A 16,504-nucleotide genomic window follows, 5' to 3' on the forward strand; every position below is an offset into this window, starting at 1 on the left:
TCCTTTTATACCTATTTTATTAAGTGTATTAATCATATATGAATGTTGTATCTTGTCAAACGCTTTTTCTGCATCAATTGATATAATTATATGACTTTTGTCCTTTGTTTTGTGGTGTGTCACATTGATGGATTTGTGCATGTTGAAGCATCCTTGAGCCCCTGGGATGAACCCCATTTGGTCGTGATGAATAATCTTTTTAATGTATTGCTGTATTCGATTTGCTAGAATTTTGTTTAGGATTTTTGCATCTGTATTCATCAGAGATATTGGTCTGTAGTTTGTGTGTGTGTGTGTTATCCTTACCAGATTTTGGTATCAGGGTAATGTTGGCCTCATAAAATGAGTTAGGGAGTACTGTCTCTTCTTCAATTTTTTGGAAGAGTTTGAGCAGGACTTCAAAGAGTTAGATCCTCTTTGAAGATTTGGTAGAATTCACTAGTGAAGCCATCTGGTCCCGGGCTTTTGCTTTTGGGAAGGTTTTGGATGATTGATTTAATTTCATTACTGGTGATCGGTCTGTTTAGGTTTTCCAGTTCTTCATGGTTCAGCGTAGGAAGGCTATATGTTTCTAAGAACTTGTCCATTTCTTCTAGGTTATTGAATCTGGTGGTATATAGTCCTTCATAGTATTCTTGGATGATCCTTTGTATTTCTGTGGCATCCGTGATAATTTCCCCATTTTCATTTCTGATTTTATTAGTGTCTTTTCTCTTTTTATCTTAGTGAGTCTAGCCAAGGGTTTGTCAATTTTGTTAATCTTTTCAAAGAACCAGCTCTTTGTCACATTCATTTTTCTATTGTCTTTTTGTTCTCTATTTCATTTAGTTCTGCTCTGATTTTTATTATTTCCTTTCTTCTGCTGACCTTGGGTTTCATTTGTTCTTCTTTTTCTAGTTCTTTAAGGTGTAACGTGAGGTTATTTACTTGAGGAATTTTTCTTGTTTCTTGAGATAGGCCTGTAGTGATATAAATTTCCCTCTTAAAACTGCCTTTGCTGCAACCCCAAAATTTTGGTAGGATGTATTTTCATTCTCATTTGTTCCTATGTATCTTTTCATCTCTCTTCTAATTTCTTCTTTGACCTGGTCGTTCTTTAAAAGTATGTTGTTTAATCTCCATGTATTTGTGGTTTTTCCTGCTTTCTTTTTGCAGTTGATATCCAGTTTCAAAGCCTTGTGATCAGAGAATATGGTTGGTATGATTTTAATCTTCTTAAATTTGCGGAGGCTAGTTTTTGTATCCCAATGTATAGTCTATCGTTGAGAATGTTCTATGTACACTAGAAAAAAATGTATAGTCTGATGTTTTAGGATGAAGTGCTCTATAAATGTCAGTTATGTCCATTTCATCTAATGTGTCATTGAGGGCTGCTATTTCATTATTTATTTTCTGTTTGGATGATCTATCCATAGCTGTCAATGATGTGTTTAGGTCCCCTAGTATAATTGTGTTTTTGTCAATTTCTCCCTTTAGTTCTGTTAGTAGTTGCCTGGTATATTTCGGTGCTCCCTGATTGGGGGCATAAATATTGATAACTGTTATGTCTTCTTGTTGTACAGTCCCCTTTATCATTATAAGATGTCCATCTTTGTCTCTTGTTACCTTTTTCACCCTGAAGTCTATTTCATCTGGTATCAGTATAGCTGCACCTGATTTTCTCCGGATACCATTTGCTTGGAGTGTCAATTTCCACCCTTTCACTTTGAGGCTAGGCCTGTCCTTGTAGCCGGGATGTGTCTCTTGGAGGCAGCATATGTTTGGGTTTAGTTTTTTGATCCAATCTGCTACTCTGTGCCTTTTTATTGGTGAGTTCAGTCCATTTACATGTAGGGTGATTATTGATACGTGAGGATTTCCTATCATTCTATCTGATAAGACTGTGTTTCCATTGTTTCCTTGCCTTTTTGTTGTTGTCTGTTAGTTCTGTGTGGTGGTATTCTATGATTTTTTCCCTCTGTTTCTTTTTTTTATTACAGTATATATTTCAGTTCTGGATTTTTTTTGTGTGGTTACCCTTAAGTTTATGTAAAAGAAAGTTTGATAATTTAGAGTATTCCATTTTCTTCAGCATGCTTACTTTCTCCATTCCCATATTCCTGTTCAGGACTTTACTCTCCCCCTTTTTATGTTTCGGTTGCCACAAATTGTCCCTGTAGATGATGGTCGAATAGCCTCCTTTAGTATTTCTTGTAGTGCAGGTCATGTATTAGAAAATTCCCTCAGCTTCTGTATGTCTGGAAAGGTCTTTATTCCTCCTTAGTATGTAAAGGATATCTTTGATGGATGTATTATTCTTGGCTCATAATTTCTCTCTTTCAATAGTTTGAATATTTTGTTCCACTCCTTCCTGGCTTGTAGAGTTTCTGCTGAAAAATCTGATGATAATCTAATGGGCTTTCCTTTGTAGGTTACCGTCTTCTTTTCCCTGGCTGCCTTGAGGATTCTTTCTTTGTCGTTGATTTTTGATAGCTTCAATACAATGTGCCTTGGAGAAGGCCTGTTGGGGGTTGAGGTAATTAAGTGTTCTATTTGCTTCTTGGATTTGAAGATCCAGTTCTGTCCACAAGTTTGGGAAATAGTCATCGACTATTTGTTTGAATATATTCTCTGTTCCCTTCTCTCTTTCTTCTCCATCTGGTATGCCCATTATTCTTATATTGCTCTTTCTGATGGAGTCAGAAAGTTCTTATAGAGTTCTTTCATTTCTTGTAAGTCTCAAGTCTCTTTCTTCTTCCATCCTTGTCATTTCCAGGTTTCTATGTTCATTGTCACTGATTCTTTCCTCCATCTGGTCAACTCTACTACCTAAGCTGGCTATTTCATTCTTCATTTCTTCTATTGAGTTTTTAATCTCCAGAAATTCTCTTTGGTTCTTTTTAAAAATTTCAGTCTCTTTGGTAAAATGTTCATGTTGTTCTTTGATTGTGTTTCTGAGTTCATTAAACTGCCTGTCTGTGTTTTCTTGCATCTCGTTGAGTTTTTTCAGAACTGCAATCTTGAATTCTCTGTCATTTAAGTCACATATTTCCATATCTTTAAGTTCATTTACTGGAGATTTTTCACTTTCTTTCTTTGTTGCCTTGGTTATGCATGGCAATTAATGATTTATTATTTCTCTTCCTAGACATCTACTGGAGTGGGTTCTGCAACACGTTAATAGGAAGAGGTATTTCTTTTGTTTTCCAGTACATGTTGGTAGAATGTTTTATTTTCTCTCTGACTGCAGCCTTTTTTCTCTCTCACACTGTAGTGTTATGTTTTCTCTGTACTATTCCAGCTTCTCACACAATAGGGGGATACCCTGGAAGTCGGGCTTCTCCTCTGTTAACAGTTCGCCTGGGTCATAGGGCACCGTGTCCACATGGGGATGCGGAGAGCTTTTGAAGTTCCAAAGCTCTTCCTACACCTGATTCAGAGTCTATGTGTTTCAGCAGTTCTGTTTACTCCTGCAGATATCTGCCCAGATAGGTGGGGACAGGGGCGGGGTGGGTTGTGAGAGGTTGCCCAGAGCAATGGTGGTGACCACCACCACAGCCTGTCCTCCTTCCACAGCTCACTCCCCTTTGCCGGAACTAGTTGGGCTGCGAATCTATGTCTGCGGACCACAGTTGTCAGAACTGCAAATATTCTGTTCTTTTGATCTGACACTGCTACCGTTCCGCTTCTAGCACTGGGCAGGTGGGCGCAGGGTGAGCTCTGGGAGGGTAGGGAGGGGGCAGCTAGTCTCAGTGTGTAAGGCTTCCATTCTCTGCGGCAGTGAGTGCTTAAACCACTCTTTTCAGCTGTCTTCCCTCAGTCTTTGCTCCAAGGTCTCTGCCGTGTGCGTTGGGTTCAGCTGTGTTATATGCTGTCCCCTCAGCCCTGTGGGCCATAAACGGAGCCCTAGCAGTCCGAATTCTTCTCTCTCCTGCAGCTGTGGTACTTCCAGGATGCAGCGAGCTTGGAGCACTGAGCTACGTCTGCATCCTGCCCCCACATGGCCCCGTCTCCACACTTCTCCCTTCCCTCCTCCCCCGTTCGTGCAACTTGCCCACCTTTAGGTTATTTCTGTTGTGTGCCTCTTAGTCTTGCCTGTCTGCTGCACTGGGAGTCCTTTGTGGAATTATAATTGTTCAATTTGTTGTAAATTCCAGGGGATATTTCAAGAGGCTCCCCTTATGCTACCATATTTATGACGTCACTCTAGGTCAAATATTGTAGTCTTGAGTCTTTACGTCCTTGGAAGCCATGCCCTTTCAGTGATAATGGAATTCTAAGATGGATTTTTAAAAAGCAGTGATAAGACATTTGGAATCAATATCAAAGTAAACTTGAAAAATAATAGGAAAATTACAAAATAAATGAATGATTTCAATTGGTAATTTTTACAGTAGATTTCTCATTCATACACATAAATGCCTATATATGATATGCAATATTTTTGAACAACTAATGGAATTAAATAAGGTATCTTCTTTTCATGTGTTTCTATAATTCTGTATTTGATACTAAGTCTCTTAAAAGGAGTGTTATATCTTGTATTGCATATTTAAAATTGGCTTTGTTGCTTTTACAGTAATTGCACCATTATATTAAAACATTTCAAATACATGCACAATTTAAAATACAAGAACAGGTAAACTGGCTAGCCTCCTTTCAATAAATAGGTGTGAATGTCACAACTTGATCCCAAAGCTTTCTTAATTATACTATTTAAATTATGTTTAAATAAATTTTTAACTTTCTGTTATAAGTGCTGGCTGGCTTGTTTCCTACCCATTTCAAATGAAATAATCACTATCTATATTGCAAGTTCACAAAAATTTTTAAATCTAATTACTCATATATCTCTTAAACATAGGTTCCTATTCTTCTTACCTCTGAGTGGTGGTGAGAATTAAATGAAATAATGTGTTTAAAAGTTTATAATGTGTTTATAAAACTCCGTGTTAAAAGCATTATTACTGACAATTTAATAATAGTAGGTCAACACTATTGACCTGAGAAAATTAAATCTTAATCATGAATCAAAATTTTAAAGAGATTCTATAATTATTCAACATGTAAAAATTTTAATTTGGTCACTTGCCTTGGTTTTCCCCTCAATGAAAATCACTTTTAAGGGAGAAGTGTATTTTGTAACTAAAGTGCTTTGTCCTTTGGTTGTTGTATTCTGCAAATACGAAGCAAACTTCCTTGACTTGAGCACTTTCCAATCAGGCATTTTCTGTTTTAGGTGCTAAAGAGAGCTGTCTTTATTTTCATGAGAATGATCTGTCCTCACATATGTTTAATTGCATTATGATTTTTAGTTGTGGCACATATGTGAATGTAAAAAGCAGAGCAAAACGTAATAGCTTTTTTGTGGTTTATGTTTTTCATGTGCAGCCTTCAAGCAAAATGAAGTTACCTGAGGAGAATTTCTTCGATGTTCCTGCTTTCTTAACTGTCTCAGGACAACTTCACCTAGAAGTGATGTCAGGGTACAGAATTTTCTTTTCTCTTTCACTTTAATGGACTAGTGATTATGGGGTGGGTGAGAGTGCAATAATGCTTCCTTTCCCAATGTTAAAAGCAAAATATTGAAGTTAGTGTTTATGGTTAGTCCACTTGAATTCACCAAAAGTACATTTATTGACAATATTCAAGTTTCTTCAAAAAAAAAAAAATCACATTAGTTTAGACTTTTGTTTTTATAGTGAAAAATGTAACACTGGAAATATGAAATTGTGATTTTTTTTTCATTTTACTAATCTTTTTTTGCTTAAATCTCAATATATAATCAAAATTTTAGTATAATTATGTTTATGAAAACAAAGACAGTTCACACAAGAACCAGGTATTAGCCCAGTTCATTAAACAAAAGAAAGGTACCTGAAACAGATGGAAAAAAAAATACTTTTAAATAATTGGTTTACATAAAGAAAATTAACCTGCAGGGCCGTAATTAGAGACATGTGGCAAATTAGAAAGTCTTAGAAGTCAGATTGCATTGATTTTAGCCATTCTCAACCTTTGGAAAGTCACTATACTACTTTCAGCCTGACTTTTCTTTTCTTTAAAACAGGGAATTGGACAGGAAGGTCTTTAAAGTCCTGTCTAAATCTTATATTCTGTAATTCTGTGGGTAATATCTTAATACTGACTCAAGTACTGAGCCTCCTTTACATATCTTTGTTTTCTTATATAGAGACTGGGACTTAAAAATCTTTTCAAGAAATGGCTCCAATGAAAAAAAGGGAATCTTTATGTGTTTCCCATTATTTTTGAAATGCACAGGTGGGAAAACTCAGGGGAAATAGAATAGTGTTCATGTTTATTTTTTTATGTACTTTCCTGGCAGTATGGAAAGTCAGTGGTGGAGTTCAGGTAAAAATGGCAGAGTAGGCATTTATAATTGGCTATATAGCATATTAAGTTTATTTTTAAAAAACTGAATAATGGATATATGGATATTTTTTGTGACTTTTTGTACATCTGAATTTATTTCAAAATGAAAACATAAAAGATAATCATTGATGACAAAAAAAAAATGGTCTTGAAAATAACATATACTTAGATTCTTTACTGATTTACCTTTGAGAGAGAAAGTTCTTTGATAATTCTAATAACCACATAATTTGACAATATTATCAGAATACTGTGCTGAAAAACTATTATATCATCCTAATAGCCCTGTGAGGTTGTAGGATTTGAAGAGCTGTTTGTGGGAAAGGCCATGGCAGACATGTCATGGAAAGTTTGTTATGCCTGTCAAAGTGTAATTTATTTTTTAATTTTAATAATTGTATTCCCATCCTTCCATCCCTCTTCCTTTTGTCAACCATCAGTTTGTTCTTTATATCTATGAGCCTGTTTCTGTTTCGTTTTGTTTATTCATTTGTTTCGATTTTTTAGATTCCACATAAAAGTGAAACCATACGATATTTGCCTTTCTCTGACTTCTTTCACCTAGCATAATACCCTCTAGGTCCATCCATTATGTCACATGTGGCAAGATTTCATTTTTTATTTTATTGCTGAATAATATTCGTGTGTGTGTGTGTGTGTGTGTGTGTGTGTGTGTGTGTGTACACATACACCACCTCTTCTTTATCCATTCATCTATCAACAGGCACTTAGGTTACTTCTATATCTTGGCTATTACTAGTAACGCTGCAGTGAATATAGGGATGCAAATATCTTTTCAAATCAGTGTTTTTGTTTTCTTTGAATAAATATTTAAAAGTGGAATTTCTGCATCACATGGCAGCTCTATTTTTAATTTTTGAATAATCTCCATACTGTTTTCCATAGTGTTAGTGGCTGCACTAATTTATAATCCCACCAACAGTGTACAAAGTTTCCCTTTTCTCCACATCCTCACCAGTAACTTGTTATTTGTTGATTTATTGATAACAGCCATTCTGACAGGTGTGAAATTATATCTTATTGTGGTTTTGATTTGCAATGCCCTGATGACTAGTGATATTGAGCATCTTTTCATATATATGTTGTCTATGTGTATGTCCTCTTTAGAGAAATGTCCGTTCAGGTCCTCTGTCCATTTTTTAATTGGATTGTTTGCAGGTTTATTTTTGTTTTGTTTGTTTTTTTGGTATTAAGTTGTATGAGTTCCTTATCCAGAGGGTGCCAGAAAAGTGTATACACATTTTTTGTTTGTTTGTTTGTTTTCAAAGATTTTGTTCCTCTTTATTTTTTTATTTTTTTTAATTTTATTTTATTAAATTTATTGGGGTGACAATTGTTAGTAAAATTACATAGATTTCAGGTGTACAATTCTGTATTACATCATCTATAAATCCCATTGTGTGTTCATCACCCAGAGTCAGTTCTCCTTCCATCACCATATATTCGATCCCCCTTACCCTCATCTCCCACCCCCCACCCCCCGCCCCCGTTATCCTCTGGTATACACATTTTAAAAAAGGAAAAAACTATTAAAATTGTAATACTCAATATATACTGATAACAAAAGATGAATACAAGTCATCTTGTAGTTACAATTACAAGAGGTGCTCAAAGTGGTTACCATTAGCATCCAGACACCTGATTACCGCAAACTACTGCTTGAGCAATGTTGACCAAAGTATCCACTTATATACATTTTTTTGGCATCCACAGTATATTTAGATATTAACCCCTTGCCAGATATATCATTTGCAAATATCTTCTCCTTTTTAGTAGGTTGTCTTTTTGTTTTGTTGATAGTTTACTTCGTTGTGCAAAAATTTTTTAGTTTGGTGTAGTCCCATTTGTTTGTTTTTTCTTTTGTTGCCCTTGGCCGAGGAAATATATCAAAAAAGAACAATGTCAAAGAGTTTACTGCCTATCTTTTCTTTTACAGGTTTTGTGATTTCAGGTCTTATATTTAAGTCTTGAATCATTTCTGAGTTTATTTTTGTATATGGTATAAGAAAGGGTTCCAGTTTCATATTTTTTCATGTGTCCGCTTTTCTCAACATCACTTTTTGAAGAGACTGTCTTTACCCCATTGTATATCCTTGCCTTCTTTGTCATAGATTAACTGATCATTAATTGATCTGTTCTTATGCCTGTCAAAGTGTAATTTAAAAAAATAAAACATGACTTACTCAAATATAAAGTGAACATGTATCAAATATGTTACTCAATTCATTAATTAATGAGGCCAAGTAAAATAGTACAGCTACTTCAAAGAGCATTTGAGGAGCTGTGTATTCATAGACAATTTAATAAAGGAATTTTAGAATAAGATTGCCAGGTTAGTTACAAACTAGTTAATATCCTACAGACCAATAAACACTAACCTTTGGAATTTTGTCTTCTACCTGACAGAAATGATTTACAACCTTACTGGACAAAATCTACAAGTTAACATATACCTTTACTTAATCTGGGATGTTTAATTCAATAGTAAATAGAATAATGGAGCAAAGTACATTCACCTAAGTAAATTAAATGACTTCTGAGAGGGTCTGTGTCTCCATATTACATTGAAAGGACAGACTATCTATCTTTTGGCCTTATATCCAAGTTTTGGATAACCTTTCTTAACAACCTTTCAATATTCATTGTTTTATCTATAAAATTAGAGGCAAGGTATCTTCCCTTCAGCAGTGTCATAATATGTGAAAGGTGTAAATTTACCAAACATTTGTTTCCCTATTATAGTACTCTTAATGGATTAACTATGTCCCTTCTTTCCCAGTAAATTGCAGTGAACCACAGAACACAGTGTACAGAGAAAATGACAGAAGATTAAATTGGCAGAATATGAGGTTTTGTATTTTTAATGTGTTATGAAGTATTTCTAATAATGTCAGTCAAATGTTCCTAGTTTTATATGCATAGTTCTAGGACTGTTAATATGCAGTACATCATATTTCAGATTAATGCATGATTTAATCTCCAATAAGGAATTGTTAGTCTTCTTTCCCTTAGCTTTGTTTTTCTGTAATTTTATTTAACAGACTTTTTTTTTAACAGACTTTCAAAATTGATTAAGTGATAGTTAAATTTAGAAGGTTAACATTTTCCGAAAAGATATATATATTGATTTGTTGGGTTTATAGTTCCATTTTGAAGTTAATTTTGTTGTTTTTAAATAAACTTTCTATTTTTGAATAATTTTTAAATCCAGAAAAGTTGTGAAGATAGTGCAGACGTTTTTCATACCCCTTACCCAGTTTTTCCCATTGGTGACATTACCATGGTACATTTGTCCAAACTAAGAACCCAGTGTTAGTATATTACTATTAACTAATTTACAGACTTTATTTAGATTTCCCCAGTTTTCCATCAATGCCTATTTCCTTTTTCCAGGATCCAATTAAAGGTATCACATTATGTTTGGTTGACATGCTTCCCCAGTCTCTTCTAGTCTGTAACAGTTTCTCAGTCTTTCCTTTATTTTCATGACTTGTAAAATGTATCCCAATCTGGCGTTGTCTGATGTTTGTCTCATAATTAGACTGGAGTTATATGGGTTTTTGGAAAGAATACCCCAGAGACGAAGTGTACTCATCATGTCATATGTGTATCCAGGGGGTATGTGATATCCACATGGTGATTACCCTTCATTACTTGGATAAGGTAGTGTTTTCCAAGTTTCTCCACTGAAAATGTGCTATTTTTTCCTTTCTCTATTCTTTGGAAGTAAGTCACTAAGTCTAGCCCACCCTCACTGGAGGTGTGAGTGAGGGGTTGGGAAGTGGGAGATGGAATTAAACACCACCTCCTAGGAGGTGGGAGTATTCAGAATTCTTCTGTATGGAAGATTTGTTATCTTTTACCCTTGTATGTTTATTTATGTAATCATTTATATCAGGATGGATTTGTTTAATTTTAATTTTTTACAGTTGAACCTATACTGACATGGTCATCAGTCAAAGCCCATAGTTTGCATATTAGGGTTCACTCTTTTTTTTTTTTAAAGATTTTATTGGGGAGGGGGAACAGGACTTTATTGGGGAACAGTGTGTACTTCCAGGACTTTTTTCCAAGTCAAGTTGTTGTCCTTTCAATCTTAGTTGTGGAGGGTGCTGTTCAGCTTCAAGTTGTTGTCCTTTCAGTCTTAGTTGTGGAGGGCACAGCTCAGCTCCAGGTCCAGTTGCCGTTTTCTAGTTGCAGGGGGCACAGCCCACCATCCCTTGCGGGAGTCGAACTGGCAACCTTGTGGTTGAGAGGACGCACTCTAACCAACTGAACCATCCGGGAGCTCAGTGGCAGCTCAGCTCAAGGTGCCGTGTTCAATCTTAGTTGCAGGGGGCGGAGCCCACCATCCCTTGCGGGACTCGAGGAGTTGAACTGGCAACCTTGTGGTTGAGAGCCCACTCGCCCATGTGGGAATCGAACCGGCAGCCTTCGGAGTTAGGAGCACGGAGCTCTAACCGCCTGAGCCACTGGGCTGGCCCAGGGTTCACTCTTGGTATTGTATATTCTATAGGTTTAGACAAATGTATAATGACACATCTACCATTATAGTATCATACAGAATAGTTTCACTGCTCTGAAAATCCTCTGTGCTCCTCTTATTCACCCGTCCCTTCCCCACAACCCCTGGCAACCGCTGGTCTTTTTACTGTTTCCATAGTTTTGTCTTTTCCAGAATGTCATATAGTTGGAATCATAGAGTATGTAGCCTTTTCAGATTGGCTTCTTTCACTTAGTAATATACATTTAAGTTTCCTGCATGTCTTTTCATGGCTTGGTAGCTCATTTTTCTTTTTTGCACTGAATAATATTCCATTATCTGGATGTACCACAGTTTATTTATCCATTCACTTCCTCTCAAAGACATCTTTGGTTGCTTCCAAGTTATGGCAATATCCCAGGCTTATTTTTCAATTTTCCCTACTCTAGCCCTAGAATTAGTCTTTTCTCCAAAGAGCCCTGGTTCCTCTTGTGAGAAAATGGTATTTAGAAATCAAGATTTAATCACTGGGTACCTTGCTGCTACTAGGGGATTATTGCTTCCAAGCCCTCTCAGTGGACAGAGCTATTGTATATTTTTAGAAATAAGAGAAAGCAAAGTGTTTTCATTACCTTCTGCCTATAAATATAATTTATAAGTGGAATGTTCATTCTGAGAGAAGTAGAAATGTTCTAAATTGGAAAACCTACAATTAAGAAATGTCATGTAATAAAATTTTCCATTTCTTGTCAGTTAAAGCCAGAACTGGAGGAAGGCTCAGCCTAATGTATTTGAAAGAGTTTTTGATTACTATTGTTTATATATAACTAACTAACTAACTAACTATATATATAGTTAGTTAGTTAGTTAGTTAGTTATAGTTAGTTAGTTACAAATACATTAGGCTGAGCCTTCCTCCAGTTCTGGCTTTAACTGACAAGAAATGGAAAATTTTATTACATGACATTTCTTAATTGTAGGTTTTCCAATTTAGAACATTTCTACTTCTCTCAGAATGCTAACTATATATATAGTTAGTTAGTTAGTTAGTTAGTTATAGTTAGTTAGTTAGTTAGTTAGTTAGATTCGTTTCTTTTGGTGTTTTATTACAGGTGTTTTTTCCTAATGGACTTTGAAGTCAAGGATAAAACTGATGATTTCCTCTTGAGCATTGCTGTTGGAAATAGAAATTGGTATGGCCTCTCTAGAGGAATAATCTTTTACCAAGAATTTCATTTCTAGGAATTTTTCTTAAGGAAATGATCTGACAACTCTGTAAAGACATGTAAACAAAAGTGTTGAAAGCAACTTTACTTATACTACTAAAAAATTACTAACAACCTAAATGTCCCTTTAAGAAGATTGATTAGCCCTCAGTATACCTAGAAAATAGGCATCACCATTTACCGTCAGGTATTACACATAATTTGCAGAATTGAAAATAAAGAGATTGTGAAAATCAACTTTATTAGAATTTTAATAAGAATTTAAGTGGAACAAACCCAAAACTTTAAAACTGCTTTATTGAAAGATAATTTACGTACCATAAAATTCACCATTTTAAAGTGTACAATTCAAGGGGTTTTAGTATATTTTCACAGTTATTCACAAATATCACCATAATCTAATCTAAGAATATCTTTATCATTTAAAAAGAAACTTTTTCCCACTAGCAATCACTCCCCATCATCCTTTCCACCCTAAGCAAACTACTTTATGATCAATCTATTCTATGTCTCCATGGATTTGCCCATTCCAGATATTTCATATAAATGAAATCACACAATATATCGTATTTTGTGGCTGGTTTATTTCACTTTGCATAATATTTTCAATATCTGTCTATATTGTAGCATGTGCCAATACTTCATTCCTTTCTATTGCCAAATAGCATTCCATTATACAAGTATACCACATTTTTGTATCCATTCAGCAGGTAATGGACGTTGGGTTGTTTCTACTTTTTGGCTATTGTAAGTAAAGTTACTATGAACATTTGAGTACACGTATTTGTGGGAACGTGTTTTCATTTCTCTTGGGTGGGTACTTAGGAGCGGAATCGAGGAGTTGCATGGGAAATTTATCTATGTGAGGAACTGCTGGGCTATTTTCCACAGTGGCTGCACCATTTTACAATCTCACCAGCAATGTGTAAAGGTTCCAGTTTTTTCACATCCTTGCCAACCGTTTTTGTTACATATCTTTTTTATTGTGCCACTTTAGTGAGTATAAAATGGCATCTCATTATGGTTTTGATTTGCATTTCCCTAGTGACTAATGATGTTGAGCATCTTTTCATGTGCCTGTTGGCCACTTGGGTATCTTCTTTGGAGAAATGTCTGTTTATATCCTTGGTTCATATTTTCAGTTGGGCTGTTTGTCTCATTATTTTGTTGTAAGAGTTCTTCAGTATTCTGGATACAAGTCCTTTACCAGATACATGATTTGCAAATTTCTTTTTTTCTATTCAGTGGGTTGTCTTTTCATTTTTTTGATGATGGTGGCAAACCCAAAGTTTTATTTTTCTGAAATTTGAGATTATCCCCCCTCCCCCAATAAACACAGGCCTTTGAATGTAGCTGTTTATCAACTGCCATGCATGAACCTGGAACACATGCAGATTCTGGATTTCAAATACACCTTTAATAGTTTCTAGCTTATTATTACCTCTGGTTCTTGTACTCACATCATCAAAAAGTAATACTTTTGATAACTTTGACAGCTCATAATTGTGTTGAGGAGAGTGTGGCCATATTTTTGCTCTATAATTACAAAACATTTTTAGTTTTAGATTCATAAACACTCACTCGAATGATCAACTCAGTGAATTTTTTTCATTTCTCCATGATATCTTTGCTTCCAAACACCTTTGTATATGTACTTGTCTACAGCATTTGTCTACTTATTAACCATATCAAGTAAATTTTTGTGCAAAAACATAAATATTGTCCATGTTCGTATTGCAAATTGTTGCACGATGAAGTCTTTACTATGGAATGACTAATTGGAAAAAAATACCATAAATACATTTTTTGCCCTTAGAAATGTATTATTCACTTACCAGTTCTTGAGTTTGAGAAAATTCATTTAGAAAATTGTTATCTGAACTCTCATAGTCTAAAATTTCACTTATATAACCTATTTTACCATCATCATTAGAGATTAGATTGTTACTTCCTCTTTGCATTCATTTCCTCATTTGTCTAATATTTATAAAGCATCTTTATCATTTTCCTTCTCTTTGTCACTATGAATCAAAAATAAAAGTTCTCAATTCTCAACTATGTTCTCTGAAAACTACAAAACAAAACAAACCCAAAAACCTACAACAGTGGTGTCTCCAGGCTTTTATCATACTTTCTTGAAAGATGACACAATACTTTATGTACTGCAATAAAAAAACTGAAGATGATACATGGTGATTTATCTCACTATGAATCTTCCTCTTAGCCATTATCTTAGGCATCCATCATTCCAATGCTTTCATAATATTTTACTCTTTTTTTGACCAATTAGCAATTGAAGAGTAATGATAAAAAAGAATGTCTAAGATGATAAAATAGCAAAATGTTGCAGTATACAAGAAAAATAAGATCACTAAAATCCCATATGTATCTTGGATTCACGAGGGGATTCAATGGGTTTTATTCTATTAGGAAAAAAAATACTGCCCTTGCCTTTGAGTCAAATTCATAAAATACTCTTTGAACCCAAAGTCCATAAGTTTAGTACTTGTGTTTTCTTCTATGCAGTTTACTGTTTCAGGTCTTAGTTTAGGTCTTTGATCCATTTTGAATTAATTTTGGTACATGGTGACAGATAGCAGTCTAGTTTCATTCTTTTGCACGTGGCTTTCCAAATCTCCCAGCACCATTTATTGAAGAGGCTGTCTTTTCTCCATTGTATATTTTTGGCTTCTTTGTAGAAAATTATCTGTCCATATTTATGTGGTTTTCTTTCTGGGTTCTCAGTTCTATTCCATTGGTCTGTGTGTCTGTTTTTCTGCCAGTACCATACTGTTTTGATCATTGTTGCCCTGTAGTACAAGCTGAAGTCAGGGAGTGTGATACCTCCAGCATTGTTCTATTTTCTTAAGATTGCTTTGGCTGTTTGGGGTCTTTTGTGGTTCCGTAAAGATCTGATGATTTTTTGTTCTATTTCTTTAAAAAATGCCATTGGGATTTTGATGGAGATTGCATTAAATCTGTATATTGCTTTGGGTAATATGGCCATTTTAACTATGTTGATTCTTCCAATCCATGAACATGGACAGTGTTACATTTCTTTGTGTCTTCTTCAATTTCTTTTTAAAATGTCTTATAGTTTTCAGTATATAGATCTTTCACATCCTTGGTTAAGTTTATTCCTCAGTGTTTTATTCTTTTTGTTGCAATTGCAAAATGAATTTTTTTTTTAATTCTTTTTCTGTGATTTCATTGTTAGTATATAGGAATGCAATGGACTTTTGTACGTTGCTTTTGTAGCCAGCAACTTTACTATATTTGTTGATTGCATCTAATAGCTTTTTGGTGGAGTCTTTAGAGTATTCTGTATATAGCATCATGTCATCTGCAAAGAGTGACAATTTAACTTCTTCATTCCCAATTTGGATGCCCTTTATTTCTTTCTCTTGCCTGATTGCTCTGGCAAGGACTTCCAATACTATGTTGAAAAACAGAGGTGATAGGGGACAGCCCTCTCGTGTTCCTGAACATAGAGCAAAGGGATTCAGTTTTTCACCATTATTTATGATATTAGCTGAGGGTTTGTCATATAAGGCCCTTATTATGTTAAGGTATTTTCCTTTTATACCTATTTTAGTAAGTGTTTTAATCATAAATTGATATTGTCTCTTGTCAAATGCTTTTTCTGCATCTATTGATATAATCATATGACCTGTCCTCTATTTTGTTAATGTGTGTATCTCATTGATTGATTTGCATATGTTGAACCATCCTTGTGTCCCTGGGATGAACCCTACTTGGTTGTGATGCACAATCTCTTTAATGCATTGTTGCATTGGATTTGCTAGAATTTTGTTTAGGATTTTATGAATTTGACTCCAAAGGTAAGGGAAATAAAACCTGAAATGAATGAATGGTGTTATATCAAACTAAAAGCTTCTGCACAGCAAAAGAAACCATCAACAAAATAAAGAGGCAACCAACCGAGTGGGAGATGATTTTTGCAGACAATGCTTCCAATAGGGGCTAATATACAAAATATATAAGGAACTCATACAACTCAAAAAACAAACAAACAAACAAAAACAATCCAATTAAAAAATGGGCAGAAGACCTGAACAGACATTTCTCCAAAGAGGACATACAAATGGCCAACAGACATATGAAAAAATGCTCAACATCACTAATCATCAGAGAAATGCAAATAAAAACCACAATGAGATATCACCTCACCCCAGTTAGAATGGCTATCATCAACAAGACAAATAGTTACAAGTGTTGGAGAGGCTGTGGAGAAAATGGAACCCTCATACACTGTTGGTGGGAATGCAGATTGGTGCAGCCGCTATTGAAGGCATTGTGGAGGTTCCTCAAAAAATTAAGAATAGAGTTACCATATGACCCAGCAATCCCTCTCCTGGGTATCTACCCAAAAAATATGAAA

The 16,504-nt window shown here is 34.9% G+C and overlaps 1 protein-coding gene across 2 annotated transcripts in view; it reads left to right on the forward strand.

The window, feature by feature from the left end:
- The window catches only part of NARS2 (asparaginyl-tRNA synthetase 2, mitochondrial), a 130,919-nt gene that overhangs the window by 54,816 nt on the left and 59,599 nt on the right, over positions 1–16,504 (forward strand). For both annotated transcript variants that reach the window (XM_019726379.3, XM_074335705.2), the window contains exon 6: positions 5,371–5,465. In XM_019726379.3, coding sequence (XP_019581938.3) covers positions 5,371–5,465 — 95 coding nt within the window. The remainder of the gene's footprint in view (positions 1–5,370; positions 5,466–16,504) is intronic.

Source organism: Rhinolophus sinicus, chromosome 14, assembly GCF_057876585.1.
Source record: "Rhinolophus sinicus isolate RSI-liver-muscle chromosome 14, RSI-T2T, whole genome shotgun sequence".
In the NCBI taxonomy this organism is placed as follows: Eukaryota; Metazoa; Chordata; class Mammalia; order Chiroptera; family Rhinolophidae; genus Rhinolophus; species Rhinolophus sinicus.